Source organism: Megalobrama amblycephala, linkage group LG1, assembly GCF_018812025.1.
Source record: "Megalobrama amblycephala isolate DHTTF-2021 linkage group LG1, ASM1881202v1, whole genome shotgun sequence".
Lineage (NCBI taxonomy): Eukaryota > Metazoa > Chordata > Actinopteri > Cypriniformes > Xenocyprididae > Megalobrama > Megalobrama amblycephala.
Window position 1 is genome coordinate 24,456,271 of NC_063044.1, and position 12,510 is coordinate 24,468,780.

Consider the following 12,510-nt stretch of genomic DNA (forward strand, 5'->3'; position numbering starts at 1 on the left):
CGGAAATTACTATGAAAACTGCCCAAACTCGTGCTTTTGGGGCTATATGTCTTTTTATTTAATAAAGAAAATGCGAAAGTGTAAAATGAATGAAGGTCAATGTTACAAGAAGGACATGTCTGATCCAGTTTGCTTGCATGTTTTGAGATTATGCTGGCTGGTTTTGAGAAAAGAATGAACAAGTCTCTATTAACTAACCACTATGGATCTATTTGAAAGTTAAGACATTGAGACACACTTACATTTACAAACCCCCAAGTAACTGTTGCTGATGCAGTGGTACAGAGAGTAGTTACATTAGCTCATGCATGTGTGCTGTTAATGGTTACAAGAGATTTACATATATAATGTAAATAATAATCCAGGAAATATGTGTGAAATACAGTGATTTAAAAAAAAATTGAATATTAATTAGGATATTTTGCTTTAATTTTACAGTTTTTGTTTGGTAGCTGCTTTTGCCAGTCATTGATTTTTTTTTTATTTTTTTTTTTAATGGGCTTTAACGCCTTGAATTTTACCCTTTTTTTTTAATGTATACTTTTTACATTGTAAGTATCAGTAAACAAAATGCTGCACGAAATAAGAACCAAATCCTTTGTACACCTTCCCAGAAATGATATTTATTTATTGTCTATAAGACAAGTTCTACTAATCTTATCTGGTTCCAAAATATGATCCATTTTCATTTTTATTTTATTTATTTATTTATTTTTTTTGACAAGGGCTGAATATTTGGAGAACGTTCTTATAACAAAAATCTGTTAGCTGAATAAATAGCCACATGGTCAATGCATATATTGCAAATATAGGCATCATGTTTAGCAGTATTCCCATTTTTGTTCCGTAAGGACCGTCTGACTTTCATTTGACTCTATGTGAAACTGAAAGTGTCCGACTTCACAGCCTTCTTCATCACCGAGGATATACAGCACTTCAGCAACGCCGCAAATATCGACGGATCTTTTGCCAACAGCAAAACAGCAATTAAACGCTTGCAGAAATCAAGACTTAGAACGCGCTGTTTGTGTTCATTTTTTTTCAGGTGAGTTTACCTCTGACCTCAGCTGTGAGTTCACAATTGTGATGATATGACAATGTAAGAACTCTGCGCTGTTCAACGTTCCTATAATGGAGCGGGACATGGAATATTCGGAACAATTACATGTTCCTCGAACTCTTTTAAATAATTCTAAAGAATTATTTAATTCTTTAGAATTTTTACAGGGTCCAGGCAACAGGAATTGTGGTGTCCAATAACTGCATTGGAAAAACTACTTGAAAAAAGTTCTGTTTTTCAACAGGTTTTTAATTTCCAAGAATGTTCATACGTTGAATGTGTTTTTTTGACCTTGATGGATAATATATTTCAAAAGCAGATCACGTGAGTGCATCCTCTCTCTTTATTCAGAAGAACTTAAGAAACCCGCTAAGTGAGTAATTATAGCCTACACAACAGCTTACTGCTGAGTATAAAATAGCGGACGAGGCACTTTATTTACATAGTGACGTCACCTTTACTTTAGGTTTAGTTGATGTCAAGTGTTGAGCATAAATGGCGCACAGGTAAAGTGATTAACAACGAATGAACATTAACATGTTAAAAACCGTGAAGATACATCAGAGTCAAATACAGGCAATGACGGTTGTTAGCCTTATTACGATTTTCACATCGAGGTAGCAACAGCGTTGCATAATTTTAATTCATTTAAAACTGGCAGATATACATTTGGAAAAAAAAAAATCATAACTTCAAAGTCTCTTGTTCTGCGAAATTTATGCAAGAATATTAACATCCGAGTTAGTAGACAGGCTATTTATAGTCAACAGAATGTGTTAAAAGGACCATCAAAATAAAGTGAAACCAGATGTTGATCCAGGAACATGTTGTACTTGGTGAAAATCACGTTCACCGTGATTCTGAAACCCAAATTGTTTTTTCCTGTCATTGTTGAAAAATTTGTATGTTTTTGAAATTTGTGTTTTGCAGCCAGCAGTAGTCCGGATTTACATTGGCCCAGCCAGGGGCGTAGTTTGTGTCAAACTGCAGTGTGTATCATCTCTCTTTCTGTGTGTTTAAAAGGAGAAATGGCAGAAGCCAGTATTTCAGTGGATCAGGACGAGTTCAACTGCTCAGTGTGTCTGGATCTCCTGAAGGATCCAGTGACGATTCCCTGTGGACACAGTTACTGTATGAGCTGCATCACTGACTACTGGAATCAGGAGGATCAGAAGAGAATCTACAGATGTCCATTATGCAAACAGACCTTCACTCCAAGACCGGTTTTAGGTAGGAATGTGGTGATCGCTGAGATGGTGGAGAAACTGAAGAAGACGAGACTCCAATCTGTTCCTGTTCCTGTTCCTCTTCCTCCTCCTGTTCCTGCTCGTCGTCGTCATCCTCACACTGGATCTGGAGATGTTCAGTGTGACTCCTGCACTGGAAGAAATCAGATAGCAGTGAAGTCATGTCTGGAGTGTCGAAGCTCTTACTGTCAAAATCACCTTGAACATCATGAGAATCTCTTTAGAGGTAAAAGACACAATCTGATGGATGCCACTGGACGACTGCAGGACATGATCTGTCCTCAACATGATAAAATGCTGGAAATTTACTGCCGTACTGACCAGCGGTGTATCTGTATGCTGTGTTTGGTGGATGAACACAAAAATCATGACACTGTATCAACTGCAGCAGCGAGGACTGAGAAACAGGTACTGCTTAATACTGGATCTCAGTGAGCGTCTCTCCTCATTTGCTAAGTGATTTTTCTATCAGGGAAACTGAATTTTTGTGTTTTACTGCTCAAAAGTTTGGGATAACTGTTTTTTTTTTTGTTTGTTTTTTGTATTTTGATCAAATAAATGCAGCAATGTTGAGCATACAAATCTTTTACAAAAACATTTATTCATTAATTTAATCATTTTTGTTTTCTGCAGAGTCATTTGGATGAAACACAGAGAAACATCCAGAAGAGAATCCAGCAGAAAGAGAAAGATATTCAGCAGCTGAGAGAGGCTGTGGCGTCTCATAAGGTGAGTTTGGAGAAGAAGAGAAGTTCGAGTCTCAGTTTGGACTTTCCTCCAGTGATGGAGCTCTTCTAGTCCCACTGAAGCCACTGTGTGATTGTGATGTGTGTAACAGCGCTCTGCACAGACCGCAGTGGAGGACAGTGAGAGGATCTTCACTGAGCTCATCCGCTCCATTGAGAGACGTCGCTCTGAGGTGATTCAGCTGATCAGAGATCAGGAACGAGCTGCAGTGAGTCGAGCTGAAGAACGACTGGAGCGACTGGAGCAGGAGATCATTGATCTGAGGAGGAGAGACGCTGAGATGAAGCAGCTTTCACAAACACAGGATCATGTTCATTTCCTCCAGGTAACACAGATCTTCTCAAACACTGAGGACTTTAACAAGCTTCTGGAATTACAGGGAGTTTGTGTTTTTATCTTTGTGTCTGTAGAGTTTGTCGTCTGTCTCTCTCTCTGGATCTACAGATGGCTTCACTGTCAGTTCTCATCTGTCTTTTGATGAAGTAGTGAAATCTGTCTCTCAGCTCAGAGACAAACTGCTGCAGTTCTGCAGCGAGGAGACAGAAAAGATATCTGGAAGAGGTAAATACTCATTTATTGTTAGAAATGAGTTCAGCACCATTCATTAAATATATAAATTGTTTAATTTCTTCATGCGAATTAACTATATGCATGGAGTGTTCTTTAGAACTTCTGCAATAATATAAGCCAGCTGGAAAACTTCCGGTGAAATGTCAATAGCATCAATAGTGTAATACGTAGTTAATAATCAAAATATAGTCACTTAAATAGTCAGGCATAGCATTAATTTAGTTATTTAAACATAAGATGACATAAAAAATAAATAATAAATAAATAAAGATGTACCTTAGTGTTCCTCCTTGGCTAAATTCAATTCAACCATCGTTTTCACACTTTTGTGTGAAAAAAGCGTCAAAAATGAAATATTTATTGTGCACTTTAAGTTCATTGAATAAAATGCGAGTTCCCTTTCAAGGGAACTCGTGTTGCGTCGAGAAATGACGCTATGGGAACGCAACACGTGATGTCGTCCTAAGAGCAAACTGGATGAACGCTTCCTGCCCTCGCGAGCACAACCTCCGTGCCGAGGCCTCACGATTTTTCCTGATTTCCACACCGAGGTGTCGAGATCCTGGAAGAAACCAGCCTCCTATCGGGTGCATAGTGCTCAAACCATGCACTATGCATCGATAGTGGGGCTTAAAGAGCACGGTTATGGGGCAATGCCAAAAGTGGAAGAGACGCTTGCGAGCTATCTCTCTCCACAGTCAACATCGTCCCTAAAGGCCCCAACGCTGCCCACTAAGCCAGTAAGAGTCACATCTGGTTTAGTGGGCAAAGCATATCAAGCCTCTGGTCAGGCTGCAGCATGTCTACACACTATGGGCATGTTGCAAGCCTACCAGGCGGAATTGCTAGGAAATATTGATGAGTTTGTCAGATTTGTCTCTCCGGGCCACCAAGGAGACGGCTAGATCAGTAGGCCATGCTATGGCAGCCCTGGTGGCCACAGAGAGGCACCTATGGCTAAATCTGAACTCCATCAATGATAAGGACAAGAACTTCCTTATGGACACCCCTGGCCTCTTTGGTGACGCAGTCAATACTGTTGTAGAGAGGTTTCAGGAAGCCAATAAGCAAGTGGCGGCATTCCAGAAGCTCCTCCCTCATCGCTCTCATATCCCTGGGGCTGCTCAGCAACACGAGCAGCCCCAAACATCAAAAGCCAGCTCCTCACAACACCGTGCTGCCCAAAAGCAGAGCGTTACCACCCGTACTCCCCCTCAGAAATACGGGGGGTCAGGGGGGCGTTCTCAACCGCAGCCTTCGAGGGGTAAGATGGATTTTAGGAACGTCCTTATCGCCAAGAAGTCTGCGGGAAAAAAGTCCTGACGCTATCAGTGTCAGGACCCCGAGAGCAGCCTCCTCTGAAGAGAAGTGGTTTACACCTCACCATACCGTGCCCAGTTCTCTTCGGTGCCCTCAGGGGGCCATTCTGCCAACCCTGCCACCTCGTGTGCTTCAGGGCGCAGCGGTCCCCAGTGAGCAAACACCCAAGTATCCGCCCGGTACTGGGATGCCCGCCCCCTCTGAGGAGGGTCTCAGAACAATCAGTTTGGTCATCCCCTGCCAGAGGCCAGTCTCGAGAGACTGGTTCCCTTAGTAGAATATCTGACAGTGTGGAAGCTACTGCCAAATATTTCTCAATGGGTCCTCGAGATGTCATTCTCGTTCGCATGGAAAAGTTGGGGCTAAGGTTAAACGCCAAGAAAAGTGTGCTTTCTCCAGCTCAGAGAACCACTTTTCTGGGCGTGGTTTGGGACTTTGTTGTGATGCAGGCGCGTCTTTCGCCTGCTCGCATAGAATCAATCCTTTCTACCATAAACCAGATAAATTTAGGCCAGTCACTCAAGGCCCCGGTATACTTCAAACGAAATCAAGAAAGAACTGATGTAACGTCATTTCGAACAAAATCGAACAAAACTAGACAGGCATTGGTCATTATAGCTGCGTGGGTATTAACGTTCCCACAGCGTCATTTCTCGACGCAACGCAAGTTCCCTTGAAAGGGAACGTCTCAGTTATGACTGTAATCTTAGTTCCCTGAAGAGGGAACGAGATGTTGTGTCGCCCTGCCATACTTCCTGCATGCCTGTCAGCGACTACTTCAGACACTTTGAAGCTAGCGTTGCTTTGTTTGAGCATGCTTTATAGTTTCCTGGTCGTGACATCACCCGCCTCTGACGTCTCGTCACACCATTGGATGGATTTCACATGTGCTTCATGACATCACGTGTTGCGTTCCCACAGCGTCATTTCTCAACGCAACGTCTCATTCCCTCTTCAGGGAACTAAGGTTACAGTCGTAACTGAGACATTTTCACAAGTGTGCCAAAATCATTGATCTTGATTACAAAGGGAAAGTGCAGTACTTTCTGAGCAAGAAAAGTTATTGTTTTTATGAGATTTTGTAAGTACTTTATACTTTACATTGACGAAATATATTTTTAAACCTAGTTATTTTATAATGTTTCATATTTATTCAAAAGCGAAACTAAGTGAAAAAGTATTACAGGAAATGGCTAATAGGCGCCACCACCTGTGTCACAGCCACCAGCACTTGACCAGACCTCATGCAGAGCTCCACGGATTCTGGCGGGGATCGACCATATGATCCATCTGCCACGTCACATGCTGTGCCCACTAACCGTCTGCTCACCCTGTTCCAGGATGACTGCCCAATTGAGGATTATGTTAATGAGTTCCTTGATCTATCTCAATTGGTGTCCTGGAACGGAGACACCCTGAACCGTCTTTTGGGCTGGGTTAGACGACCGACTTTACCAGCAGGTCACAGCGTCAGCAACTACATGCTCCCTGGCCCAGTACATTGATTATGTGCTGTGGCTGAGTGGTTCTTCCCTCACAGTCTGTGAGGTTGATGTAGACACCACCACCACTCAACCACAGTCACCCTCATCCACTCCAGTCACCGTGGTCACCAAGCCTGAACCTCCAGTCTTCCTACGAGAGACAGACCTTATAACCAAAGTAAGGGACCCCTTCCTTTCTGTTCGAACTGCTTTAATGAAGTTCCTTGTTTGCCAGTCCCCATCTCCAATATCCTTTCCTAAGATGGCAGCCAGTCAAGAGTCCCTTCCCAAGATGGCCGCCGCCACACCTGAGCCCTCTGCTCCAGTCCCCGAGTCAGTTCCAGTCTCCGCTCCAGTTCCAGAGTCAGCTCCAGACTATGCTCCAGTCCCTGAGCCTGCTCAAGAGTCTTCTTTAGCCAACAGACCCAGAGTTTTGACTAAGAATTTTTATCCGTCCCTTACCTTGGTGGCTGAGCCTGGGGTCTGGGCCAAGGCCATGGAGGCCGAAGGGCCTAACCCGCCATGGCCTCCCGAATGGCCAGCTCTGCCGTAGCCTTCCGAATGGCCAGCACCTCCCTGGCCTCTCGAATGGTCAGCACCTCCGTGGCCTCCTGAATGGCCAGCACCTCTGTGGTCTCCCAAATGGCCAGCACTGCCATGCTTCCCGAAGGTCCTACTTCACCATGGCACCCTGATCCGTCCGGTTCCTCACCTGCACTCACACATCAATCACCTGCACCTGCAAGTCATCACACTCATCAGCACTCTCTATTTAAGCAGTCACCTTCCTCACCATTGTTGTCTGGTCTCGTCTATGGATAGCACAACGTCATACGAACCTTGGACTACTTACCTAAGCCATCCAGTTCTTTCTTCATCCATCTTCCATCATCTGTTCTTCTTTCTGCATTGATCCATTTCTGCATAGAGACATTACCCATTACTACTTCAGCTAAGTGACTGTTTAATGTGCTTGTGTCCATTCTCACCTGCATCATCTATCTGCCAGTTTCCATGCCTCTGTTTTCAATAAACAACCTGTTTAACAATTACCTGCCTGCCTCTGTCTGTGTCCTGACAACCTGCTGGATATACCAGTAATTATTGTCTTTTTTATTTTTAAATAAAAGTGTTTTCTATCAAATGTTGGATTTCCTACATTTTGAAAGTTCGGTTTTACAAAGGGGGGCAATCTCAGAAGGATGAACAAATAATGTTTGCGGTCATCACATTAAAAATAACATTTGAAGTGCTGGAAAAAAATGCATGTCTAATTACAAACATGGAATTTCTTAAATGTTCCCAATAGTTTCGTCTTTATTGCAATCAATAAAACTGGTTTATAAATTAGGTAAATGTGATAACTGCATTAAAATATGAAAACAACATTAAAATGTCAACCACTGATGGTTTCGTGTCACTGTACAGTGAGTACAGAATGATCAGCTAACAGTTCACCGGAAATGCCCAAGCTGGCTTAATGACAACAACGAAGTAACCATGCATATAGTCCGTTAAACTGCAAATGTGTTTTGTTGTCTGTAGTGAAAATCGTCCAGGTCATTCTGGCTCCTGAATGTCGGACCAGAGAGAAGTTTCTACAATGTGAGTTACTATGAAAACACACACAAGTCTAAAATCCAGTCTAGTGAGAGTATGCAAAAATCAATGGCATTATTCAGTTCAAGGTTTTAAAAAAAAGTGTCATTTGATTATAGCTATACCTGTAAACTGTGACACATTCAGTGATGTCACTTTACAGTAGTATAAAACACATTTGGCCTGAGAAATTGAATGTTTTGAGAATGCAAACATTTTGATATTAAACTTTAAATTCTTAATGGGACTTTCTTTCTTCAGTGAAACACAAAGGAAGATATTTTGATAAATGTTTTGGTGTTTTTTTAAAGGGATAGTTCACCCAAAAATGAAAATGTGATGTTTATCTGCTTACCCCCCAGAGCATCCAAGATGTAGGTGACTTTGTTTCTTCAGTAGAACACAAATGATGATTTTTAACTCCAACCGCTGCCGTCTGTCAGTCAAATAATGCATGTCAGCGTGAGTTTTTTTTAAGGCGACCATTATTTTAGAACGTTTGCCTTTAATGTTTCCATAGCGACGCGTCTTGCGTGTCACGAGCGCTGAACGTAGCCACAATAACACTGTATGACAGATGGATCGCTATTATTTAGTTTTTCCTTGTTTATTTAAAATATTCACAAACTTGCTTACCATGTCATCAACTATCTGATATTCCGATCCTCAAATATGTGTAAGTGAGTGTGTTTTGTCTTTAAAAGCCTTTATAAATGTTCTTCATCTTGATCTATAATGCGCGATGGGCGCCGCCATCTTAGTTTGCCCCGCAGTTCACAGAGTCCTGTCAGTCGGATTTACAGCAGGTGAATTCATCCGTTTCTCCCGAAATATATGCAAGTAAGTTGCTGGTGAACTGGAAAAATAATAGAGTAAACTTTATAGTTACTTAGGTCCATTATGTGTGTCTGATATGAATAAATGTCGGCAAATTGTATTTGAATGGATTGTTATTGCTCCTTCCACTGATGTCTGACATCAGTGTGTATTTTATAAACTCTAAATATATTGTTTAATGGTGCTTATGTGTATTTAAATGTCTGAAACCTTAAAAGAAACATTATGTGGCTGAAAACACTGCATAGTTGTGATATATGACAAGAGCTGCGCGCATCCGTCTCGCACCCAGGGCGCGAAAGCACAGTTTGAATCTGGCAGTTATGCGACGTCGCTGAACGTTCGAAATCCCATATGTGGTACCGTACGCCCAGGGGCACAGAAATAAAAATCCCATATGTGGGACCGTACCGCTCAAAGGGTTAACCCCAGTGCTCTTCACTGTCAATCACTTTTATGTTCCACAAAAGAAAGAAATGTATAATATGACAGCATGAGGCTGAGTAAATGATAACAAAATTTACAGTTTGGGGTAAAATATTTAAATAAATGGTTAGTTCAACCCAAAATGAAATTTCTGTCATTAATTACTCACCCTCATGTTGTCCCAAACCCATAAGACCTTCATTCATCTTTGGAACACAAATTAAGATATTTTGTTGAAATCTGAGAGCAACGAAATTACCACATTCAATGTCCAAAAAAGTAGTAAAAACATCGAAAACTATTCATTTGCAAAGAATATTTTATGTAAATTTCGGTTTTACATTGATCTCCATCAGATTCCCATCTGTTGACTCTGGATCTGAACTCAGTGAATAATTGGCTCCATCTGTCTGACGGAAACACAGCGATCGCTTTGGCTAACAAAAAACAACGTTATCCTGATCATCCAGACAGATTTGATTCTTGGACTGAGGTGCTGTGTAGAGAGAGTGTGACTGGACGCTGTTACTGGGAGGTGGAGTGGAGTGGAGATGGGAGATCAGGAGTGGATATATCCGTGACATATAAGAGCATCAGCAGGAAGGAAGAAGGTCCTCTGAGTGCAGCTGGACGTAACAATCAGTCCTGGAGTTTCTTCTGCTCTCCAGACTATTGCTCATTCTGGCACAATAACATTGAGACTGTCCTTCCTGTAGTCAATGTCTCCAGTAGAATAGGAGTGTATGTGGATCACAGCGCAGGGATTTTGTCCTTCTACAGCATCTCAGACACAATGAGCCTCATCCACAGAGTCCAGACCACATTCACTCAGCCGCTCTATGCCATGTTTGGATTAGATAAAAATACAACTGTGAAACTGTGTCAACTGACCAATTAAATCATATAGAGATTGTATATATTATTTTGTCATATCCACCTTGAACTTTTAATAATCAGATATATTAAGAGTAAAACTTAAAACTAAGTTTTGTTTTTATTTTTTGAGTACAGACATTTTATACAACAGCAAACAAGATGACATTAAACTTAATATAGTTGTTAGCTGTTAGATTAAATGGCATTCAATGGGTTGAAATAGATTGAGGTTTTATTGACCAAGTTTAGATGCACTCTCATTATTTGCTTATAATCACATTGATGGCTCAACCGGACTGAAAAGTTTCTGGTTCAGTTTCTGAACATGGAGACTGACACATATGTTGAAATTTTGTTATTGTACACTAATGTATGAATCAGTGTGCAAAGTTTAGAGTTAATATTAACAGAACTTTTTCTTCAAAGGAGGAAGGGAAATTGCACATTTTGTGTCCTATATGCTATTATGTAAACAGGACACAATCGTTCTGGAAGAATGATCAGTTATTCGTTTCATGGGCCACTCACTGCAAGGGTAAGCCAATCTCTTCACAGCACCTTTCCCATTGAATGGTGGAGGTGATTGAATTGGCCAATATACATATTTGGTCTTCATTCTCTGGCGGGCTTAAGGGCTCATTCTACAAAGGGTTTGGGAATTGTTCAAGGGGATGTCGGTGGGAGATATTTGTGCAGCTGTAAGCTGGGCTTCCCCTCATACATTTTTTTCAGATTTTTCAGTCTTGATGTCACTGCACCTACTATGGCTCCTGCAGTTTTTAAAGCTGGCTCTTTGGAGAAATGAAAGGTTAGTTTTCTTTCTTGCAGGGTCTGTTCGGTGGCTTTGGAAGGCATACATTATGGGTGTTGGCTATATCATTCCCATAGTGAGATACCAAGCGATTGTTTGAAAGAGAACGTTAGGATACTTGCGTAACCCTGGTTCTCTGAGATCCTTAGCCTGAATGCTCCCATTTTGATGTCTGCTGATTGTAGTACAACTGAAGGCTTGTTCAAATAGGGTAAATGCAATTACTAACCACATAGTCATATCCCGAAAAAAAGCCAGTACTGCACAGTACTGATTGCTTACACCAAACACTGATCCCTAAACCTACTTGTCACTGTAGCCTTAAACAATGAAAATGGCTGCATGGCAGGATTTCTGGTGAAGTGGTTACACCTGAAACACCTATCCTTACGCTTAAAAACCCTTTCAGTTGGAAACCTACATACAACAAATCGGGTCAGTCTGACAAATGACAGACATAGGGCCTTATTTTAACGATCTAAACGCAAAGTGTAAAGCGCACGGCGCAGGTGCACTCAGGGCGTGTCCAAATCCACTTTTGCTATTTTAACGACGGAAAAACGGTCCGTGCGCCGGGGCGCATTTTTGAAATGGGTTGTCCCTATTCTCTTAATGAGTAATGGGCGTAACGTTCAATAAACCAATCAGAGTGTCATCTCCCATTCCCTTTAAGAGCGAGATGCGCTCGCGCCATGGCGGATTGCTATTTACATGGCGGAATTTGTTGGCGGAAAAGCTGAACGCTTGTCAAGCGAAGAAACCGATCTGCTCGTGCGCGAAGTTAAAGCGCGCGAGCAGATCATCTACGGGACAAGCAGGAATCCACCAAAGCTTCCCGAGGTGAAGAAGGCGTGGGATAAATTAGCAGTGATTGTGTCCTCGTCTTCTGGCATCAGAAGAACGGCTTTACAATGCCGAAAAAGCAAAACACACCGATTCAACTGAGGAGTTCAACGAGTGATGTTTTGCTGAAATTACCTGTTAAGTGGCCAGTCAATCTTTCAGTCGTCTGCGTTGGATGCAGGCTTTCAAATAGCTCCGCGCGATGAGTCAGTTAATATATATATGTGTGTGTATTGGCAGGATTGTTCAATTAATTAGCCAATTTCGTTCATCATTATAAGTAGTAATAGGCTGAATTGAAAATAGGTAGCCTAATTCTAATACACGCAATGACTATTCATCATTACATTTTATATTTATGTAGCCTACACAATAATATTCTTTAACACTGTAATCCTTTTGTTTTTAATATTTGGCATGTTTGTGTGATGCGCATCCCTGTGTGTAATAAGCAAAGTCAACGCGCACTGTGGACGCGCCCAGAGGCGCAGTTTCTACCAACGCGCTCTAACAAAAAATATTGCGCCATTGACTTTAGACTTTAGACCAGGTTTGAGTTGGTCTATGGCGCAGTCTATTTTCAGCTCCTTAAAATATCAATGCGCCGGCAATGCGCCTGAACACACCTCTTTTTTTTAGACCAGCACGCCCATGGGCGCACTAACGGGCGCAAATGCATTTACTAATTTA

General features: G+C 41.7%; 1 protein-coding gene across 4 annotated transcripts; it reads left to right on the forward strand.

Annotated features, from left to right (window-relative positions):
* Nucleotides 1-751: 751 nt before the first annotated feature.
* Nucleotides 752-11,565, forward strand: LOC125265323 (E3 ubiquitin-protein ligase TRIM47-like). 4 transcript variants are annotated; one of them, XM_048185459.1, is made up of 7 exons: nucleotides 752-1,045; nucleotides 2,084-2,715; nucleotides 2,941-3,036; nucleotides 3,146-3,379; nucleotides 3,465-3,615; nucleotides 7,974-8,033; nucleotides 9,647-11,565. In XM_048185459.1, exons 2-7 carry the CDS (start codon nucleotides 2,089-2,091, stop codon nucleotides 10,186-10,188), a joined length of 1,710 nt encoding a protein of 569 aa, XP_048041416.1. In that variant the 5' UTR covers nucleotides 752-1,045; nucleotides 2,084-2,088; the 3' UTR covers nucleotides 10,189-11,565. The 4 variants fall into 4 exon arrangements, with proteins under 4 accessions (XP_048041416.1, XP_048041431.1, XP_048041435.1 ...); XM_048185474.1 differs by lacking the exons at nucleotides 7,974-8,033; nucleotides 9,647-11,565 and adding an exon at nucleotides 6,166-7,951 and having other exon boundaries at nucleotides 754-1,045; XM_048185478.1 differs by lacking the exons at nucleotides 7,974-8,033; nucleotides 9,647-11,565 and adding an exon at nucleotides 6,131-7,951 and having other exon boundaries at nucleotides 755-1,045.
* Nucleotides 11,566-12,510: the final 945 nt, after the last annotated feature.

Bases quoted from the DNA above. Each gene is read 5' to 3' on its own strand.
- LOC125265323 (XM_048185459.1), top strand. From the start codon at position 2,089: ATGGCAGAAGCCAGTATTTCAGTGGATCAGGACGAGTTCAACTGCTCA. The intron at 3,380-3,464 runs GTAACACAGATC...TTGTGTCTGTAG, and splicing joins ATCATGTTCATTTCCTCCAG to AGTTTGTCGTCTGTCTCTCT. The intron at 3,616-7,973 runs GTAAATACTCAT...TGTTGTCTGTAG, and splicing joins AGAAAAGATATCTGGAAGAG to TGAAAATCGTCCAGGTCATT.